The sequence below is a fragment of the Chiloscyllium plagiosum genome, chromosome 48 (genome assembly GCF_004010195.1).
Source record: "Chiloscyllium plagiosum isolate BGI_BamShark_2017 chromosome 48, ASM401019v2, whole genome shotgun sequence".
In the NCBI taxonomy this organism is placed as follows: Eukaryota; Metazoa; Chordata; class Chondrichthyes; order Orectolobiformes; family Hemiscylliidae; genus Chiloscyllium; species Chiloscyllium plagiosum.
Window position 1 is genome coordinate 371,622 of NC_057757.1, and position 22,280 is coordinate 393,901.

Consider the following 22,280-nt stretch of genomic DNA (forward strand, 5'->3'; position numbering starts at 1 on the left):
GGGAGGGGGCAGGGAGGGAGGGGAGTCGGGGCTGGGGGAGGGGTGGGACGGGCTATTGAGGGTGTCAGGCCATGAAGAGATTTGAAAACAAGGACCAGAATTTTCAACTTGAGGCATTGCCCAATCATGAGCCAGCATAGGTTAGCAGGCACAGAGGGTTGTATGGCATTTGGTATCAATTAGAACAGATTTGTGGACTTTTTTGGATAGTCCTGGTGCAGTGTCAGATGAAGGTCTCCTTTTGCCAGAGAGTGCAAGAAATCAAGCCCCACATTGAGCAGTTCAGCACAAATGTATAAAAGTCCAATTTAATTACTAGGATGATTAATGTCTGACTCTGAAATAGAAGCATAAAAAATAGGAGGGGGTAGGCTGTTTGCCCCTTCGAGTCTGTTCTGCCACTCTTGGTGATCATGGCTGATCACCCAACTCAGTCCCCAGTTCCCATTCTCTCCCTGATCCCCTTTGACCCCTTTTGCCAAGAGCCAAATCTAACTCCTTGAAAACTGACACTAAAAGATGAAACAAACTTTCATCAGTTTCCATCCATGAACAAAAAGCAAAAACACATTTATTATAATGAACTTCTCTAACGTGGTACAGAACAGATTAGTTATTACTAATATGCAGACTTGAAACTGTACTCCCTTTGAATGCATAGAGTGAACATAGTACATGATACATAGAATGGAGACTTTAGGAGTATCATGGGTTTAAAATATAGACATAAAAGGCAGAATGTCTGTGGATCAAAGACCAAGTAGAAAGGTGTGGAATGACATGACCTCTGTTTTTGACAATGGTATCTCCTGGTTGTCAAGTGAAGCAATTCTAAGTTTATAGGCAGACCATTGGACTTGGCTTGTGCTTTGGTTGAAATTAAAAGTTTTTTTTTTCCTGAGGTCTTTGGATATTATTTCATTTTCAATTAAAAAGAGATAGAAAGATGTAGCTTACTTCTACATTTTTAGGAGGTCTGTGTCCAATCTGATTGATCTCCTTTTAGTTTTGTGATAAACCTGAACCCTGTTGCTGGCAGTTATTTTCTTTTCCAAGACACTTGGTGCCAATGTGTCCCAAAGTTATCAATCCCAGTTCCAGCAAAATTTACACTACACAATCCCACTTTCCTTTGATTTTTATTAAAGAAAAGCTGATAATTCAGGCTTCCACTTTCAAGTTTACATTTCCAAATGAAGTACTTATACCTGTTTATAGTGCAGCTAGTGAAATCTGTGGAGAAAACAGAAGGGAACAATAGCTAGCAGTGAGTAGCTTAATAGACTGTCGAGGTAAGAGCAGGCTGGAGACTTAGAGGAGCACCATCAAGATATGATTGAACATCATGTGGAACAAGGTGCATCCTGATCTGGTTAGATTAGATTAGATTACTTAGTGTGGAAACAGGCCCTTCGGCCCAACAAGTCCACATCGACCCGCCGAAGCGTAATCCATCCATTCCCGTACATTTACCCCCTTACAGAACACTACGGGCAATTTAGCATGGCCAGTTTACCTGACGTGCACATCTTTGGACTGTGGGAGGAAACTGGAGCACCCGGAGGAAACCCACGCAGACACTGGGAGAATGTGCAAACTCCACACAGTCAGTCGCCTGAGGTGGGAATTGAACTCGGGTATCTGGCGCTGAGAGGCAGCAGTGCTAACCACTGTGCCACCGTGCCACCCACTGGTAGGACAACAGATGTGTCAGGGCAAGGAAGTGAACTGGCCTTGGCTTCCAGCAGCTCCGAAACCACCTTGGGTAATGTGACTGGGCCATGTACCCTCTTTAGCTAATCATGTTTAACTCTCCCTTGTTCTCCCACTGTATCTTTTTGTTACTTTAGGCAGTGCTGGAGAAAACCGCCACGGAGGCACCTGTAGTCAAAACCATAAAGGAGAAGAAGATAGCTGCAACGGTACGTTTTACAGATTTCAACATCATGTACAAAATTGGAGCAGGAGGTGGCCATTCAGCCCATCGAGCCTGCTCCACAGTTCTATAACATAATGGCTGATCTGATTGTGGCATTAAGACATTAAACGCACATCTATTCTGAATTGCTGTGTAGATGAAATCCCAGTGTGCTACTTCAGTTAGCATCAGGAGGCCTCTTCCTGGTTTCCAAGGCCAATATTTATTCTTTAATTGACGTTGCCTTTAAAAACAAAATCCAGAAGATCTAATCATTACCCTTTTGCTGTTTGTGGGATCCTGCTATCCACAGCTTGACTGCTGTGTTTCCTATTTTCTAACAATGGCTGTGCTTCTGTGTAAGTGTTTTCATAGGCTGTGAGGCCCCCTGAGAAGTCATAAGATGATGAAAGGCACTGCAGGAATGCAGGAATTTCGTTACGTTGTGTGAGTGCCATGATGTCTCAGGCCATGGTCGCTATCCACTCAGCAGCTGCTGGAGGGGGAGGAGGAGGGCATTTGGGAAGGCAAGGGCAGGTGTGGCTTTCAGTTTGTGACTGAAGACATGTGGCGGCACATGCACACACAATTCAACTGATTGATCAAGGAACCTGAGGGTTTGATTGTCCATCTGAAACCAAATGGGATTGGATGGGGAGTGGAAATCAATCTGTGGCAAGGCGATGGGGGCTGGGGAGGGAATGCATAGTGATCGTGCCTCTGGAGATGATTACATGCTTTTTTTTCTCTTTCCATTGTAGGAATCAAAGTCGTTTGCTGTGAACATGTTTCGGGGTCAGGTCCAAACGGAGCAGGTGTTCCCCTTCCCCTCTGGTATGACTGAGGAACATGCTTTGACTGGGACAAAGGTGTAAAAAAAAATGACCTTCCAACCATTGGTTCCGTTCTGGGCACCACACTTGAGGCAGGATATATTGACCTTGGAGGGATGCAGATGAGCATCACCAGAATTACACCAAAGTTAAATTATAATGATAGGTTATGCAGGCCAGACTTTTATTCCTCTGAGACCAGGTGATGAAGGGGCAATCTCATCAAGGAGCTTGATGATGATCAAATATTTCAAAACTAAGTTCTGTTACAGTCAAGAGCTGAATTGAGGCAATTTTTAAAAATACCAAATAAAATGATAGTTATCTAAAATAACATACTGATGATCAGGTTAGTGTCTTCATGTTATGCAAATTCAAAGCTATTAAAGTTTGTTATTTGAACTATTCGTAAATCTTCATAGGAACTAATAGGGTCAGTGGAGAGAACTATTAGCTTCTGGTGAGGGGAGAGTCTGGAACAGGGAACAGAATCTTAAAATCAGTCGATGGTGTTGTTGGACATATGCACTCACACAGAGGGGGAGTGTTAATGTTGAACTGCTTCTCTCTTCTCTCCAACCTGCTCACCCAAACAAAAAAGATGTTGAGATTTGGTCGGGGTATAAATTGGAAATTTTGGAAATACCACTAGTAGTTTATTTGTGATTAAGGTTGGAAGGGATCCATAGCTAGGTAGTTAGGTCATGTCTTCTAGTTTATTTTGTTCTTTGTTAGGATGTGGACATTGCTAGCAAGTCGGAGGCCAGCATTTATTGCCCATCCCTAATTGCCCTTGAACTGAGTGGGTCTTTCACGGCAGTTAGGAGTCAACCACCATTCGGGAAATAAGTGCATGCCAGACTGCATAAGGACATAAAATTGAAGATTGTTTCAAGATCACCATCCCTGATGACTAGCTTTTAATTCCAGATATTGTAACTGATTTTCAAATTCCCTCAGCTGTTGTGTTGGCATGTGAATCTGTGTCCTCAGAGCATTTACCTAGGCCATGACACTACCATCACCCCATGACCTAGATGGTAGAACAGGCTGGGAGAGTGATGGCCCTCTCCCATCACTCTGTCAGGATTGGGATAGGTTGTAACAACATCTGACACTCATTGTGTTCCACTGCACCTGATGATAGGCAATGAATGAGGGGCGGGTGGGGGTCACTGAGCATACATTGGAGTCTTCAGGTGAAGAGATTTGAGATGGGGGGCAGGGTGAACAGAAAGAGAGGAAAATCTTTTTTTTTCAAATAAAAGCAAAGAGCTTTTCTTCGTGGCTGGCAGAGTAAACTAACACTGCCCCCGACTCTGTTTGTACAGTTCTGAATGATGAGCAGGAGCAGTTTCTCCGGGAATTAGTGGGACCTGTCAGCAAGTTTTTCCAGGTAAATTATTTCAGCTAGACCAGATTTTCACATTTCTTCTGTTACCACAAGCACTAATATCAATCTTTCTCACTCTCCATCTCAGGCCCAGTTTGCCCATTCTCTCCTCATAGGGCAGTCCACGCCATCCCAAGTCCAATGAGCCTTCATTGCACTCACTCAATGGCAGTAATATCCTTTGGACCAGGAGCTGTTGTAGGTCATTAGGTCTCTCTGCCATTCAATAAGATCTTGGCTGATTCGATTGTGGTGTCTCATGCTCATTCCTGTCCATCTCTTCACAACCTCAACCCTCTTGTCAATGAAAAATCTGTCCAACTCAGCCTTCATTATATTCTCTGAGCCAGCCACCTCTGTTGATTAGATTAGATTAGATTACTTAGTGTGGAAACAGGCCCTTCGGCCCAACAAGTCCACACCGACCCTCCGAAGAGCGACCCTCCAAAGAGCAACCCACCCAGACCCGTCTCCCTACATTTACCCCTTCAACTAACGCTACAGGCAATTTAGCACGGCCAATTCACCTAACCTGCACTTTTTTGGACTGTGGGAGGAAACCGGAGCACCCGGATGAAACCTACGCAGACACGGGGAGAATGTGCAAACTCCACACAGACGGTTGCCTGAGGCGGGAATTGAACTCGGGTCTCTGGTGCTGAGAGGCAGGGGTGCTAACCACTGTGTCACCGTTCTCTGGGGAAGAGAATTCCCCCAGGCTCCCCACCCTTTGAGAGGAGAAATTCCTCCACACCCCCTTATTTAGAAACTGTGATCCCTCATTCTAAATTTCCCCAAGGAAGGGAAACATCCTCACAGCAATTATCCCGTTATGTTCCTGAGAATATACTCTGCTTCAATGAGGTCAGCTCTTGCCCTAAGCTCCAATGAGTCCAGATGCAATAAGCTGAACATTACCCCTTCATCCCAATGAGTGAACATTCTCTCAACTGCTTCCCATGCAAGTATATCCCTCCTCAGATCTGAATTGCACATAGTACTCAAGATGTTGTAGGTCTCAATACTGTGTACAGTCTTAATGAAGTTTCCTTAGTGTTATCTCCACATCCTCCACTTTGCAATAAAGGCCAGCATTATTTTCTCAATCACTTGCTGTATCCTCTATGCTGACATTTTATGATTTACACTGAAATGCAAGTTGCTCAGTACCACAGCATTCTGCAGTCTCTTGTCACAAATGTAGTCTTTGCCTGACACTGCAGATCTCGAGTATCCCAGCAGAGGGCATACAACCTCCTGTCTTTGTGTGTGTGTGTGCGCGAGAGAGGCAGATTTAAAAAGTATTTGAATACCTTCCATTTGAAATTATTTAAATATGCAGCAGTCCATCTGCAATTTTCCTAAAAACTCGCAGGTTAGGTTGCAAGAGGGATGTTGAGAATTATCTGGTGGAGACAATCTCTGGAATTCAGTACAGTCTTAGAATAAGGGGCACACCATTTGGGCCTCATCCCTCCCTGTGGATATAATTTCCATCAACCCATCCATTGCTCCCCATCTGTCACCTCCTCCAGCCCCTACACCCCTGCCTATCTCTGTCACGTTCGACTCCTATATCCCCTCCCTATCGCTGTCGTCTCCTACAACCCCAAACATCCCTCCCTACCTCTGTCACCACCTCTCGACTCTACAACCCTTCCAATCTCTGTCACCTCCTCCAACCCCTACACCCCTCCCCCAACCCCTACACCCCTCCCTATCTCTGTAACCTCCTACACCACCTTGCTATCTCTGTCAGCTCCAGCCCCTGCACCTCTCCCTTTCACCTCCTTTAGCAACTGCATCCCTCCCCATCTCTGTCACCTCCTGCAGCCTACACTGCTTTCTATCTCAGTAACCTCCTCTAGTTCCTTTTGAATCTCCAGGATCTCTGTACTCTCAATTCTGGCTTCTTACATATCCTTTACTACTTCTGCTCTGTTATCTCTGTATGTCTAACCTTCAGCTGTCTGGCCCTTGAACCTTTAAGTGTTTCCTTCACCTCTCACCTCTTCTCTCCTCCTTTAAAACCCCTCTCTCTCTCGTACAGCTCAACACGTTGACAGAAAAGTAGAAACCCTCACATTGAGGCACTTTTACCCAAATCATTCTCATTCTGCTGTATTATTGATGCCATGAAATTCATTGCTTAGTGGAACGTTGCTCGCTCACTCTCTTTTATCCAAACACTCTGCCTTCTACACGTTTCATGCTCATTGAGACCAGCCCTGTCCAATTCTAATCCTTAGGAATTCAAAATTGTACCATTCTTCACATGTCTTAAATCTCTTACAAACTACAGATTTTTAAATCACTCTGTAGCTCCACTCAATCCTTGTGCCACCTGCCTGCATTATCCTCTGCTCACCCTCAGCCTCTCTGACTGTGGTCTGTTAGTCACTCTGTCAGTCCTGCTCTGTCGCATTGAGGTGGAATTCCACTATGTAGCGCTTGTTGTCTTCTAAGACCAGTTAATACTTGGGAGAGATCAGGGAGGATGTAACCAATCACTGTGTCGATCTTGACTCTTTGCCCTGTAGGAGGTCAATGACCCAGCTGCCAATGACTCACTGGAGAAAGTGGAGGACAGCACAATGGAAGGCCTGAAAGAGATGGGGGCGTTCGGCCTACAGGTGCCTTCTGAGCTTGGGGGACTGGGGCTCACCAACACACAGGTAATTCAGGGGCAGCCAGTGTACAACTTTCTTCATAATTAGGGCAGGGAGGGGGTGTGGAATGCGGAACACTTCCTGCTCCATAACCCTTTTCAGATTATCGGCCAAATGGAAATGTCCAAACCTGAGTTGAGTGTGGATGTTCAGGGAGTAGGGCATCAGGACAGGTTAGATGGAATCAGTTGACTCTACACAAAACAGCAAAACATGCTAGTCAGACCAGTTGGCCACCGCCTTCCTGATTTGCTGAGACACAATGCTGGATAATGTCATAAATATATTCAATCACTCGGGGCATTAAGCTGAGATCAATTCTGGTTCCACGTAATAGCCAGCACCCCCGCCCACTTTCCCCCTGGGGTGAGGTGGGTGATGGTCACCAGACAGCAATCAGTTCACTGGATCTTTTTAGTTTTCACTTTCCCCACACACTTCCGTAACACGTTTGGAATGAATGAGCTTCATTATCTCACTGCTTGAGATAATGTACACTACAGACAGTGACCCACCGGGCACACTGTTCTGTCCCACACTACTGAGTCACTTTGGCAGCTCTCTCCAGCAAGCTGTGCTACCCGAGGAGGTGACATACTCTCCATTAGAGGGCATAGCTTTTTTGAACAATTCTTTTTTTCTCTGCAGGTTAAATATTTTAACAGAAAATGCAGTTATGAATCTTCAGAGATATAGACAAATGTGTGCTCACCTCCCCAGTACATGGGAGGATTGAGATTTGTAGTTCCTTTGACACTTTGCACCCCCATGTCTGAGTGGAGGATTTATATTCAGTAAGTTTCTTTTCCTTCCTTCCTGACTCTCAGATTAACTGCTGAAGAAGCAGTGTACAATTGTCTTATAATCTCTTTGTTGCCTCTCTGATCCTTTGCTCCCTGTCCTTTAGTTATCACACCAGCATGAGCTACTCCTTGAACATCTTGTTCAAGTGTGAGCACAAGGGCAAAGGTGAAATTGACTGGAATTCTACGGGATTGAAGGATTTCAAGGGTATAGAGAAACTGGGAGAGCTCACGAAAGTGTACAGAATCTTTGATGTTACAAATAGAGGCACAGTTTACAAAAACCAGACTGTGATACCAAACCATTTTAAAATGCAACGAGCTTCAACTGGCATCAAATTTTAAGAAGTATGTCATATCTTCGAGAGGATGTGGTGGAGATTTATTAAAATAATGCCAGAAATAAAGGAAGAGACATGTTGTTGAGATTTCCACCTTGAACACATCAGGATTGTGAAATTTCAAAGGAAGCAACAGTTTAGACTGCAACTGGCCAACTTTGAACCAGTATGAAACCTGGCTTGATAGACTAGATATATTCAATTATTGTAGTTGGTCACTGTGCTGGTTAGTCACTGGGACACATTCACAAAATACTATAAATGTTATGGAGTAAAAGAAGAGTACTATATTGCACAACAAAGAAAACAAACAAACATATATGTTAGAAAGATCTTAACACACAGCAAACATGGTTTCACCCTGTTTTCTAACAGATACTCAGTCCTAAAGAAACATTACTCCTGATTCAACTCTGTGATTCCTTAGACCACTGAGGCAGTTTACAAATCCTTTCCAAAACTACTAGTGTGAATCTTTTACATATCTAATGGGCTGTACCTCTCTTGTTGAAATTCTAACAACTTGAAAGCTTCTGTACAAACTTTTTTACCTTGGCAGTCCCACAAACTAAAACTACTTATGCAAGGGTGACTGGTTCCGTTAAACTTACCATTTGATTGTACTGCTAAGGGAAAACTGTTCTCCGTTCTGAACTGAACTCCTGATTCTTCTGAACTGAAGTCAAACCTAACATCGATGATGAACTCAGCAGTATAAACATTCTGTCCATGAATACTGTAGTATGGCCATGCACTGAAGCGAAATAATGTATTTAGGTTACTGTTCCAAATATACTTTCTGACCTTCTCAGAATTACCTTCACAGAACTGGCCAAAATCCATCTGCCTCTATTCTAAAATCCAAATTCCAAATGGTAATATATATTGGATACTTTTCATAACAAAAGGGTGCTGATTTGTTGACATACTGTCTGATTGATTGAGGAATTGTCATGGGGATTGGACCAGAGAACTATCTTTCACACTTTCCAAATTGTTGCTCTCTTTACAAATTGTCGCTCCTTTTATAACTTGATATTCTCATGTCTGGCGTGATGAATGAAACATGTAAAGCTTGGATAGTATGTCATTTCTTTCAGTGAGATTCAAGTTCTGTGCTACCATGCAACGATTAGGAATGGGGGACTTCATTTAAATGGACAAGTGGGAGAAGTTGTGTTGCTCTCTTTGGGGTAGAGAAGCTTTGAGGATGATATTAGGCTTTTGAGGCTGTGTTAGTGAATAAACTGTTCCTTCTGGGAGTAGGATGAGCAACCATAGTGTACAAATTGAAGGTAATTGGTTTTAAAAAAAAAACCCAGAGGGGGAGATGAGATTTTTTTTTTTAAATAGTGAAAGAAGATCTTGAATGTGGTGTCTGACAAGGTGGAATTTTGAAACAAGTGAGTTGGATCAACACCTGAAAAGCAAACACAGGGTGGTGGTGGAAAGATGGACTTTCAAAGGGGCTACTGCAGACATGACAAGACTGACTGGCCGCCTCCTGTGCTGTACAGTTCTGCAGGATGGTGGAAGATACTGTTTATCCCTCTGGGTGCCTCAGTTTCCCTCGTCAGTTTCCAATTGATTTTCTGAAATTGCTGAGTAGAAGCAAGAGCCTAAGCCTGAGTGGGTACAGGAGAAATGAGTCACCAGCATAACAGGGAACCAGTAAAATCCACAGGACCTTTGTGAGGAGAACAGGAATTAGGATAGGGGTTGTAGGGTCACCTGGCATGTAAAGTATTTGAAAGTTGTTTTTGTTTGATAGTATGCCCGACTGGTCGAAATTGTTGGCATGCATGACCTGGGTGTAGGCATCACTCTGGGTGCCCACCAGTCCATTGGATTCAAAGGGATTCTTCTGTTTGGAAATCTTGCCCAGAAGAAGAAATACCTTCCGAAGCTGGCAACAGGTATGCAGCACAGAGGGACGGGGTGGGGTGGGGTGGGGGGGCAGACATGAAGGAGGAGAGATTCTGGTCTTTCACTCCTTGTGTACTGGGTTAAAATCCAGTCCACTGTGGCATCTCCTCTCACTGCCTATATCAGTCTCTTGTGAAACCTGAGTTTGTTGGAGACAGTATTAAGGGGTTTTATGCTGTATCTAACCCCGTGCTGTCCCTGTGCTGGGAGTGTTTGATGGGAAACAGCGTGGAGAGAGCTTTACTCTGTATCTAACCCAGTACTGTTCCTGGGTAGTGTTTGATGGGGTCAGTGTGGTTCCCCACTTTAGGAAATGTCAGTGTTAGTCACAGCTGCCTGAGTTGCACTGAAACAGTATGCCATGAGTTCAGGCACTAGTCAAGAGATTTAAGCCTGTAATCCAAGCCCACGTGCTGCAGTGTTGGAGATGCTGTCTTTTGAGTTGGTCTTCTTAAGTGAGACCTTGTCTACCCTCCCAAATGAATGTCAAATTCCGTGGCTGCCATTACCAAATTAAACAGTTTGCTCCCATATCCTGAAAACAATATTTATCCCTTAATCAGCATCACTAAATCAGACTATCTGGTCATTCTTAGTGGGAGTTTACTGAATGCAAATTGACTGCTGAATTTCCCTAATGAGAACAGCAATGAGCTTTTTGGCTGTGAAATGCTGTAGACAATGCTGTGACACTGTTGTTGTATCATTGTGAGCTTATTGTGCCTAGGAGAAACAATCGCTGCTTTCTGTCTGACTGAACCTGCCAGTGGCTCTGATGCTGCATCAATCAAAACCACAGCCAAAAAGAGTGACTGCGGAAAGTACTATATCCTTAATGGGGGCAAGATCTGGATCAGGTATGGGCTTGCTTGGCAGAGAGGCAATGAAGTTCAAATGTCTGCCTTTTCACAAGAGTGACAGAAGTGTGGGAGCCTCTCTCACAGAACGCAATGGATGTCAGCCCAATTCATTTCACATCTGAAACTAGTAGATTTTCATGATCAGAGAGCCATGATGTGTGATCAGAGTTAGGATGCATCTCAGTGAATGATAATGCAGGGTTGAGGGGCCAAATGGCTTCCTCCTGTTCCTATGGAAATGAATACAGAGAGTACACATGGAAAGTTAAACTTTAAAACCTGTTACCCGCTGGTTGGTGAACAGAGAGAATGTCAAAGAAATAGGAACCTGATCTTATTGAGTGATAAAAGATCCTAAGGGGATCTGACAGTCTGACAGTTTGGATACTGAGAGGATGTTTGAGGGGACACAGTTTTTTTTTTAAAAGAAAGGGATTCCTAGTTAAGCTTGAGATGAGTATTTTCTTCTCTGAAAGGGTCGAATGTGTAGTTCTGTCTTCCTCAGAGAATGGTGGGGACTGGGGCTTTGACTATTTTTACGGCAGAGGTGCAGAGCTTCCTGACTGACCAGGCAGTCGGGGGTGGGAGGAGCAGTTTCTGTGGTTTGTGTTATATAGGAATTGAGGCCACAATCAAATTTAGCCAAAAGCTGTGACACCTCTTCTACCCCCCACTCCACCCCGGTTTGGACTCCCTGGACCCCAGAAATATCTTTTCTGCATTTATCCTGTCTAGTCCTGTTAGGATTTTATAGGAGTCTGAGATTCCCTCTCCCCTTCTAAAGTCCATGAATATAGTCCTAACTGATCAAGTCTCAATTCATGCATCCGTCCTACCAATCCATGGATCAGTCTGGTAAACCTTTGCTACGCTCCTTCTATAGCCAGAACATCCTTCCTGGGGAAAGGAGACCAATATTCCAGAGGTCGTCTCATCAAGACCCCTGTCCAATTGCTGCAAGACATCCCTACTCCTGTATTCAAATTCTTTCGCTTCAAAGGCCAATACACTATTTGCCTTCTTCACCACCTACTGCGATTGGTGTACAAGGACATCCAGGTCTCATTGCACTTTCCCTTTGCTATCTTTCACTATTTAGATAATAATCTGCCTGCTTTTATTACCAAAGTAGGTAACCCCACATTTATCCACATTATGGCATCTGCCATGCATTTGTCCAATCACTCAGCTTATCCAAATCACATTGAAGCATCTCTGCATCCTCCTCACAGCTTGTTCTTCCTTCCAGCTTTGTGCCATCTGTAAACATGGACATATTACATTTATAAGAATTAAGAGCAGGTTATGTAACTTGCTCCCTCAAGGCTGCTCTGCTGTTCAGTAAGATCATGGCTAAATATGATTGTGGCCTCAACTCCACATTCCTGCCTATATAACTCAGCAACATTGTCCCCTGGTAATCTCTGACTGCCTGGTCAATCAGGAAGCTCGCCACCTCTGGTGTTTTAAAGAAAAGCCTATGGAATTTGCTGCCACAGAAAGCACTTGAGGCCTAAACATTGAGTGTTTCAAGAAGGGGTCAGGTGTAGTTCATAGGGTCAACTGGTATGGAGAGAAAGTGGGAACAGGGCAACTCGGACTTCAGGCAAGGACAGGACCAGCAGGCCATCCCTTTAACCAATGATATTAAGGATTGAAAGATATCATTGAAGGCTGGACAAGATGCACTGCAGTAACTACCCGGAAGGACACATGAGAATACCATCCTCTGCAAGGAACACACCATGTTGACTTGGAAATATATTGCCATTCTTTGTGTTGCTGGGTCAAAATTCTGGTATTCCCTCCCTAATGGAATTGTGGCTCTACCTACACCATAAGGACTGCAGGATTTCAATAAGGTGGGTCACCACCATCACTTATAGGGCAATTCAATACTGGTCCAGCCATGAAGCTCAAAATTCACTGAGAAGGACAGGTTTCAACTCTGGGCTCAATGTAATTGACAATCAACGCACTAAGCCCAGTAACTTCACAAAAGTCAAGGGGGTGTTAAGGGTAAATGGTACAAAATTTGCCGTGAATTCTGACAATTTGTAAATCATAGTGTATCTTCCCTTGACTTCAACTTCCTGGCTAACATGCATGTGAAGAATGGTGTGTCATGAACTTGCTTTTGTTTTGCTAGTGAGATTTGCACCGTTATATCTCATTTTCATAAGTACTGTCATCGAGTTTCATCTCGGTGTCTTCAAAACTTAAAGCCATTGGCTCATTTTGTGCTTGAACCATCATCTGAAGCAATTTGTTTAAAAAGTCTTGTTGCTATCCTGGTACGCATGATGGTAAGCCTGTACTCATGTCCATGTGTTTTGGCAGTAATGGTGGTCTGGCAGATATCTTCACTGTCTTTGCTAAAATGTCAGTGAAAGATGAAACAACCGGTGAAGTGAAGGACAAAATCACCACGTTCATTGTGGAGCGGGGATTCGGAGGAGTGACAAGGTAGGTTGTGTCTAACCTGTGGGGATGTAAGATGTTGTGACGGTGCACACACCCATTCTAAACTCCTACACCAACATTTATTGTCCAAATATCCTTGATAAATACAATGCAGGAGGAAATTGCTGCAGATGCTGGAATCTGTACTGGAAACAACAAATGCTGGAAATCACAGCGGGTCAGGCAGCATCCATGGACAGAAAGCAAGCTAACGTTTCGAATACAGTGGGATTGTCTGTTCTTTTCTGTTTGGCAGTTAGACCATTGTTCTGCAATTTAGACATTCTGATGACTTTTAATCTGAACAATCAATGCCCTTTTCTATCCCCAGCAATCCAAACCCCACCCCCCCCCCAACCAAACAAATCCCAACTATTGCGTAAATGCTGCCCCCTTCACACTTCACCCTTCACACTTCCCATCAGCACTGATGAGTCATCGGGATTCAAAACGTTAGCTTGCTCTATCTCCACGGATGCTGTCTGACTCGTTGTGATTTCCAGCACTTTTGTAATTGCACCTTCCCTCCAGTGAATTACTTCAAAGCACCCCACTGCTGCCACTCAATGGTAGGAAGATGCTATTACAGCATATAAGTTTAAAAAAGGTTTAGGTGGAACTACAAACAGAAATTGATTGAAGGTGTCTGTACATCCCGTTCTGTACATCCCATTCTAAACATCCCTGCCCCTCGAACATTCTTACCCCAAACGTCACACTTGCCACTGTGCATTGCTCAATCAAGCCCATGGGACCAAGCTAGCAATATTTTTGGCTGTAAGGCAAAGATCTGGCATTTTAGACATGCCTTTCACAACCTCAAGACATCCCAAAACAGTGACAGCCAATGAAGTGCTTTGTTGAAGCCTACTCACTGCCGTAATGTCAGAAAGATGTGGACGTTGAGAAAATGCTTCCACTAGTGGGGGAGCCACGAACTAGGGGGACGTAGTTTCAGAATTGAGGGGCACCCATTTAAAACTGAGATGTGAATAAATTTCTTCTCACAGAGGATTGAGTGAGTCTGGTGAAATTCTCTAATGTCAGGGGTTGCGGAGGCTAGATTACTGAAAGTATTTAAAGAGGAGGTAGGTATATTTTTGAATTGTAGGTGGGTTGAAGGACTGAGAAGCTAGCATTCAAGAGGAGTTGTAATCTGGGGCAAATCATTTGAGATTCCATTGAATTGTGGAACAGGCTACAGCAATTGAATGGCCTACGCCCACACTTATGTTCCACACAGACAAGCTTTCCAAAAGTGTTCCTCAAATGACAGCATCTCTGCAAATCTGGGTTGTGATCAGTTTATCTCACTTCCTCCTGCCCTTGCCTAGGAGCACACAGTCAAATATAAACTACATGGGGCAGCTATGAGAGGGAATGTATTCTTCACAAAACCTATTTGAGGAAAGTTGGGTGACTATAGTTCTGGTAGAGAATAAAATCACATTGGTTGAAGGTCCAGATGGGATAAGAAGACCCAGTGAACTGTCTCTACCACTATCTTTTTCTGGCATAGAAATACAGAGGAGGCCATTTGGCCCATTTGTGTTGCTCCAATTCTTTGAAAGTACTATCCCATTAGTCCTTTTCACCCAGGAGAAAGTGAGGTCTGCAGATGCTGGAGATCAAAGTTGAAACTTTATTGCTGGAACAGCACAGCAGGTCAGGCAGCATCCAGGGAACAGGAGATTCGACGTTTCGGGCACAGGCCCATTCCTGAAGAAGGGCCTGTGCCCGAAACGTCGAATCTCCTGTTCCCTGGATGCTGCCTGACCTGCTGTGCTGTTCCAGCAATAAAGTTTCAACTCCTTTTCACCCAACCACTCTTCCTTCATAGTCTTAAAAGTTTTATTTTTCAGATAATAATCTAAAACCCTTTGTTTCCATTGCCCTTTCAGGCAACATATTCAGGCAACATCACAACAACGTGCTGTGAAAAAATTCTCTTCATAGAATCATAGACTCCCTACAGTGTGGATGCAGACCATGCAGACCCAGATCCCCTACCCTTTCCCCGTAAGCATTTCCCATGGCCAATCCACTTTAGTCTGCAAATCCCTAGACATGGGACAATATTCCATGGCCAGTCTACCTAACCTGCACATCTTTGGACTGAGGGAAGGAGCCAGAACAGTCAGAGGATCTCTCCTTTGGATTCTTTTGCCAATTATCTTGAATCTGTCTCCCTCTGGTATTTCTGCCACTGGAAATGGTTTCTCCTTGTTTACTCAATCAAATCCCTTATGAATCTGAGCATCTCTATTAACTCTCCATTTAACTATCTCAGCTCTAAGAACAATCCCAGTGCCTCTAATTCCCTGGCACTACTCTTGCAAATCTCCTCTGCAACCTCTCCAAGGCCTTGACATTTCTCCTAAAGAATGGTGCCGAATAGGGAACTGACCACACAACACCATTTGCTGCTTCACCGAAGATCAATACAGGTTTAACACACCACCTTGTGTTTTTACTTTCTAACTGTGTCAATATGCAGCTCTAATCTTTGCCAGGTGATCCTTATCTCTGTCCTCTTGTGTTTCAGTGGGCCGCCAGAGAAGAAGATGGGCATTAAAGCATCAAATACAGCGGAAGTGCACTTTGAGGATGTGAAGGTGCCGGTGGAGAACGTGCTGGGAGAGATTGGTGGTGGCTTCAAGGTGGCCATGAATATTTTGAACAATGGACGCTTTGGCATGGCAGCTGCTCTCTCTGGGACCATGAAAGGAGTCATTGCCAGGGCAGTAAGTGTCTGTGAAACCATTTCTACATCAGAAGCTGGCCTACGTCAATGGCTGGCCAGTATCCCACAATGGCTCACGCTCTTCGGCGATATTCAACCATTATGCTTGTCCACTTTCAGTTTGGACCTAGTTACAAAGTGAAAAAGACTCTCACTTCTATAACCTCAGGATGTCCCCAAATTCTGTACTGTCAACAAAGTGGGAAGCTTGACTCTGAAATGTAATGTAGAAAATGTGGCACTTAATTTATACACAGCAAATGCCCACAAACAGCAATCCAAAAATTACTAGATAGTGGAGACATGATAAGAGAGGAAAGTAGTAATAACGGAAATGGGGTCAGAGAAAGACAGGTAAAGAAAGAGACAAGTTTTAGGAATGCATCAATAATCCAGACTGTATTTTACAAAGGTAGCATAGACAAAGCTAACAATTCTGTATCTGAGTGCACGAAACAATCATAGCAAAGTGAACAAATTATTAGTGCACATTCAATGAAATAAGTGCAAGCTGCTGTTCCTCACATAGGGTTCAGGGTGATCAAGATTGGATCCTGAGTATTGAATGGTATATGACATTCCACAAAATTAGGTAAAGTTTGGAGGGCGAGCACTGTTAATTAAAGATGGCAGTTGTACAGTAGTTAGAGATGACCTTGGTTCAGGAGATCAGGATGTAGATCAGGGGAAAACTGAGGAGTGGGATCTTCTGAAACTGTAAATGTTGGGATTGACATCAGCACATTGGTTGGTGTGCGTGACCCCTCAGAGTGGCTGTGCAGCTTAGTGAAAATGTTAGTGAGAGTGGCCTACAGGCCCCCTAACAGTAACCACAAAATGGGGCAAAATATGTCGTGATTGGAAGCGGGTGGATCTTATTGACTATGAGATCTATGATTAGCCCAGGTTAAGAACCCCAGTCGGGGAGCCCTGACTGACCAATATAACCAGTCACTTCAAGGACTGACTCAAGCTGGCTGGTCGTAGTGTACTGTGCACATGTAAATAAAAGGTGACTTGGTAACGGGATACTGGCCTTTGTGCAATTATTTTGGTAAATAAGAAGACTTGTTTTTTGTGATATGAGTTCAGTAATAATAATGGATGCTTTTAACCCACACACCAACTGAAAAGATCAGGTCAGCAATAATAGACAGGATAAGGAGTCAATAGGATGCTTTTAAGAGAGTTTCTTAGAACTGCACACTTGTGAGAAGATTTGTAGCTCGGGTGGTCGTTGTTGTGGTTCTGTTCGCCGAGCTGGGAATTTGTGTTGCAGACGTTTCGTCCCCTGTCTAGGTGACATCTTCAGTACCTGGGAGCCTCCTGTGAAGCACTTCTGTGATCTTTCCTCCGGCATTTATGCAATTCTGGTCTCCTTACTACCGGAAGGATGTTGTGAAACTTGAAAGGGTTCAGAAAAGACTTATAAGAATGTTGCCATGGTTAGCAGGTTTGAGCTATAGGGAGAGGCTAAATAGGCTGGGGCTGTTTTCCCTGGAGTGTCAGAGATTGAAGGGCAACCTTATAAAAGTTTATAAAATCATGAGGGACATGGATATAGTGAACAGCCAAGGTCTTTCCCCACGATAAGGGAGTCTAAAACTGGAGGGCATAGGTTTAAGGTGAGGGGGAAAGAATTGAAAATGGACCTAAGGAACAACTTTTTCATGCAGAGGATGGTGCATGTATGAGCTGCCAGAGAAAGTGTGGAGGCTAGTACAATTGCAACATTTGAAACATATCTGAATGGGTACATGAATAGGAAGGGTTTAGAAGGATATGGGCCAGCTGCTGGAAAATGGGACTTGATTAATTTAGGATATCTGGTCGCCATGGACAAGTTGGACATAGGGTCTGTTTTCATGCTGTCCATCTCTATGACTCTAGTTAAGGCACCTTCAGGTAGCAGCGACTGATTGATTGAATTTAACATACAGTTTGAAAGGGAGGAGAATGGGTCAAGGTAAAAGTTCAAAGTAATCAAGAAGAATCGTCATGGTTTTGTCAAAGGGAAATTGTATTTAACCAATTTATTGGGGCTCTTTGAAAGAGTAACGTGCTGTGGACAAAGGGAAGCTTGTAGATGTACCTTGTGGATTTCCAGAAGGCATGTGATGAGGTGCCACACTAAAGGTTATTAATAAAAGCTTATGGTGTAGGGGCTATAACATATTAACAAGGATAGAGGATTGGCTGGCTGGCAGAAAAAAAATCTGTACTAATTGGGTCTTCATCTGGTTGGGAGAAACTGAGGACTGCAGTTGCTGGAGAGCCAGAGTGGAAAAATGTAGAGCTGGAAAAACACAGCAGGTCAGGTAGCATCCAGGCAGCAGGAGAGTTGATATTTCGGGCATAAGGCCTTCATCAGGACTGTTGGGGGTGGGGGTGGGGGCGGGGTTAGGTGGCAGCGCTCGGAAGGGGTCAGAGATATAAATGGGAGGATGGGAGTGGGGCTAGGGGGAAGGTAGCTGGGAAGGTGATAGATGCAGTTTGGAGGTGATTGTGATAGGTTGGTGGGGAGGGTGGAGCATATAGGTGGGAATGAAAATGGTCAGGTAGGACAGGTCAAGAGGGCAGTGCTGAGTTGAAGGGTTGAATCTGGACCAAGGTGGGGAAAGGGGAGGTTTGGAAACTAGTGAAGTTGATATTGATGTTCCTAGTTTGCATGTTTGTAGATCATCTGTGTTTTGGTGATACTGATCGAGAGAGAAATATTTGTCAGGACACCGAGGAAAATTCCAATGCCTGTCCACAGAATAGTGCCTTTTACAACCCCCAATGGTGCCTCAGCTTAACTTTAAAGGGAGACAGTGCTGAGCCTGTGGTGCTGTGTTAGTACTGCAGTGTCATTCTGGATTAGGGCTCAAGACTCTGGAGTGGGATTTGGAGGTGGTAATGTTACCAACAGAAGCAACCGGCATCTTGGATAAAGGCAATGCCCACTGCCTTAAAGAACACAATGTGCCAGTGTTTCTTCTTCCCACCCTAACAATGCCAAGTCTGTGACTAAACCTTTCCACATCCAGAATTGTCCACATCCCAAGAGAAGTCCTCAGACAAGAATCATGAGCAGCAAACTTGAGTTTATGGGATGTTGAGCTTTGTGGCACTTGCGCTAACAGCCCGATATAGAGCAGAGATCAATGTGGGCCCAATCCAGGGATCTCTGCTGCAAGCTCCCTTAGCACTGATGTTGTGATAAGTCCTCATCGCTGCAACTAGATACTTTGCTGCCACTTGCTAATATTTTATCAAAACAGGTCCTGAAGGAAATGGGAGATTTTTTGCATTAATTCTCAGGATGTGGCCACTCCTACGTAGACTAGCAGTTATTCAGCTCCTGAAGAAGGAATGGTGGTGAGCTGCCACCTTGAACTGCTACACTTGATGCGGGGTATGTAGACCCACAATTCTGCTCGGGAGGCAGTTTCAGGATTTTGACCCAGCGACTCTGAAGGAGCAGTGATATATTTCTGAGTCAGGAGGGTGTGTGACTTGCAGTGGGTGGTGTTCTCATGTATCTGCTGCCCTTTACCTTCTTGGTGGTGGTAGTCGTGGGTTTGTAAAGTACTATCGCAGGAACTTCCGTGACTTACTTCAGTGCATCTTGTAGCAGAACACACTGCTCCTATTGAGCGTCAGTGGTGGAGGGAGTGAATGTTGAAGATAGTCGAACGTCCTGAGTAATTATCCCTCTGGTCTGAGTCAGCACATTGAGAAGGGAATGTCAGTGTGGTGGAGATTGTGGGTGGAGAACATGATATCTTGTTTTTCTCACAGGGCCGCTTGTATGCAGGGAGTTTCCCAATCAAGTGAGGAAGGGGTGGTGAGAACTCTTTTTCTCGTTTTGTTAAATCTGCTGTATTGAGCACTGTGGTTGTGGCAGTTGTGGTGAAGAGCTGGGTCAGGTGACAGGATAAGCAGGTGGGGGGAGCTGCAGTTATTTTTGGAAACTGCTTGTTTGTGTTTTTTCTGCTTCAAACAGTTATATCTGAGTTGCGGGCCATTTGCCACACGTGCTTCTCACACCTTACATAACAATTCTACCTGACCTACTTTCTGTTTCTGAATTCCGATTCAAATATGAAAGATTTGTCCATTTTAATACAAATTTATTCATTTATATTGTACATATTTGCAAAGCCTTCCTTTCTTACTCTATTCCCTGCTACCTCTCCTGTTGCATTTCTGTAGCAACTTCCACAACCTCAGGATTTCCCAAAGCAATTTTCAGTCAGTGGAGTTCTGTTGTTGCATCAGAGTTGCTGATACAAGAATGAAAAGCAGAGATAAATTTATGATCATAGACTAAGCGCAAACTCCCAGTGGCTACTGAGAGAGCAACATACTATCGGAGGGTCAACGCTAAGGAACGCTGCACTGTTGGAGGGTTACTGCTGAGGGAGTGCAGCACTCTTGGAGGGTCAATACTGAGGGAGCACCACACTGCTGGAAGATCAGTATTGAGGGTGTCCTGACCTGTCAGAGGGTTATTATTGAGCAAGCCTTACACTTCCATGCATATATTTTTATCACAATCCCCATATCCTTTGTCATTACAGAAATCGAGAGTCGTGAGCACTCAGTGATTTATTAAACTTTCTTTCATTTTGCTTCAGTGTGCAAATGTTCTAGTTACAATCTTACTACCAAGAGAGATTGGAGGCCTGCTATCTGTGCTCTGTCCCATATCCTTTGTACACTAATAAAATTCCCCACCTTACATCTGTACTTGCTAGACAGCTATCGGAATTAAATCTAGCAAGTCTTGTGCAATTGATAAATCATTTAGTTGTGGTAAAGATTGAAATGTAACTCCTCATCTAGGCTCTTGTATTGGACTAGGTTTGATTTCTCTCCTTTAGTGCAATGGATTTTAATGGGCGAATGATTTTTTTTAGAATTCATGTTTAGCTTATGAATTAGGGTTGCTGTCACTAGTGAGTATGGGTTGAGAGATCTTTGAGGTTTTCTTTTAAAGTTAACCTCATGTGAAGGTCACTATGAAGGCCAGCATTCATTTTGCATGCCTAATTGCAACTGTGTGGCTTGAGGGGATAGTTATGAGTTAACTACCCTGGTTTGGGACAGGAGTTACAAACAGGCCCAGACTGGTTAAGAACGCAGTTTTCCTTCACTGAAGAGATATGGACATGCCAGTTGGATTTTTACTAACAGTCCCACATAAGGACAATATCAACTTTATTTAAAAAACATTTTACTGTCTTCATCTTGGCATTCAGTCGTGCAAGAGAGAACCACCATGTGGCATTGCATCATGTATGCCATCTCATTAGCATTTCACAGGTGTCACCTCTATAAGTCTTTGAATCTACTCGGTATATGACAGACACTGACTTATATTTCTAGATTAGAAATGTGCTACTTAAAGGCTATGTAGATCAGGCTCATTCGAGGTGCTCCAAAGGAGATTAGACGATTTGAAAAGGTTGGAGAGAGATGATAGAATGGCTCTAGATGGGATACATTTGTAGAGTCAGCATGGGACACAATGGGTCAAATGTAACAATTCTGCAATTCTGTGATATTTCAGACATAATTCAACCAACTTGGGCTTTGAGCTTGAGTTTTCTACATTGTAAGTCCAATCCCTGCTTTAGCCATCCAGTTAACACTGTTACTATGCTACCACTGCCTTTGTCCTTTCTGAATGCACGCATTAATTCATTCATCCCCAGCTGAATGGTGAATTTATCAGGAATCTGGGTGAATGAACCTTTACCCATGGATAGTGCGTTTGTGGGTCCTTATTTTTGTTTAGGAATAAACCCTCCAGTCACTGGCACCTCCAGTCACATTCTACAACTGGGCTTCATAAGACATTGATTCAAGACAGTTCTCATAAGGAGTCGTGTTGAAGAGATAGGGAAATCATTTCTCACATGGCGAATCGGCCTGTAACCCATCATTTGCAGAAGTGATGGAAACAGATTCAGTAATAAATCTCTAATGGAGAGTAGGGCAAACTGTTAAAACATAAAAATACACCGGTCTACTTTTTGTCATTTATATATATGATTTGGATGTGAGCATAAGAGGTACAGTTAGTAAGTTTGCAGATGACGCCAAAATTGGAGGTGTAGTGGACAGCGAAGAGAGTTTCCTCAGATTACAACAGGATCTGGACCAGATGGACCAATGGGCTGAGAAGTGGCAGATGGAGTTTAATTCAGATAAATGCGAGGTACTGCATTTTGGAAAAGCAAATCTTAGCAGGACTTATACACTTAATGGTAAGGTCCTAGGGAGTGTTGCTGAACAAAGAGACCTTGGAGTGCAGGTTCATAGCTCCTTGAAAGTGGAGTCG

The 22,280-nt window shown here is 43.8% G+C and overlaps 1 protein-coding gene across 2 annotated transcripts in view; it reads left to right on the plus strand.

Moving 5' to 3' along the window:
* The window catches only part of acadvl (acyl-CoA dehydrogenase very long chain), a 69,794-nt gene that overhangs the window by 8,612 nt on the left and 38,902 nt on the right, over positions 1–22,280 (plus strand). For both annotated transcript variants that reach the window (XM_043683347.1, XM_043683348.1), the window contains exons 3-10: positions 1,851–1,922; positions 2,680–2,752; positions 4,083–4,147; positions 6,685–6,819; positions 9,729–9,873; positions 10,611–10,740; positions 13,084–13,209; positions 15,752–15,950. In XM_043683347.1, the coding sequence (XP_043539282.1) occupies positions 1,851–1,922; positions 2,680–2,752; positions 4,083–4,147; positions 6,685–6,819; positions 9,729–9,873; positions 10,611–10,740; positions 13,084–13,209; positions 15,752–15,950 (945 nt within the window). The remainder of the gene's footprint in view (positions 1–1,850; positions 1,923–2,679; positions 2,753–4,082; positions 4,148–6,684; positions 6,820–9,728; positions 9,874–10,610; positions 10,741–13,083; positions 13,210–15,751; positions 15,951–22,280) is intronic.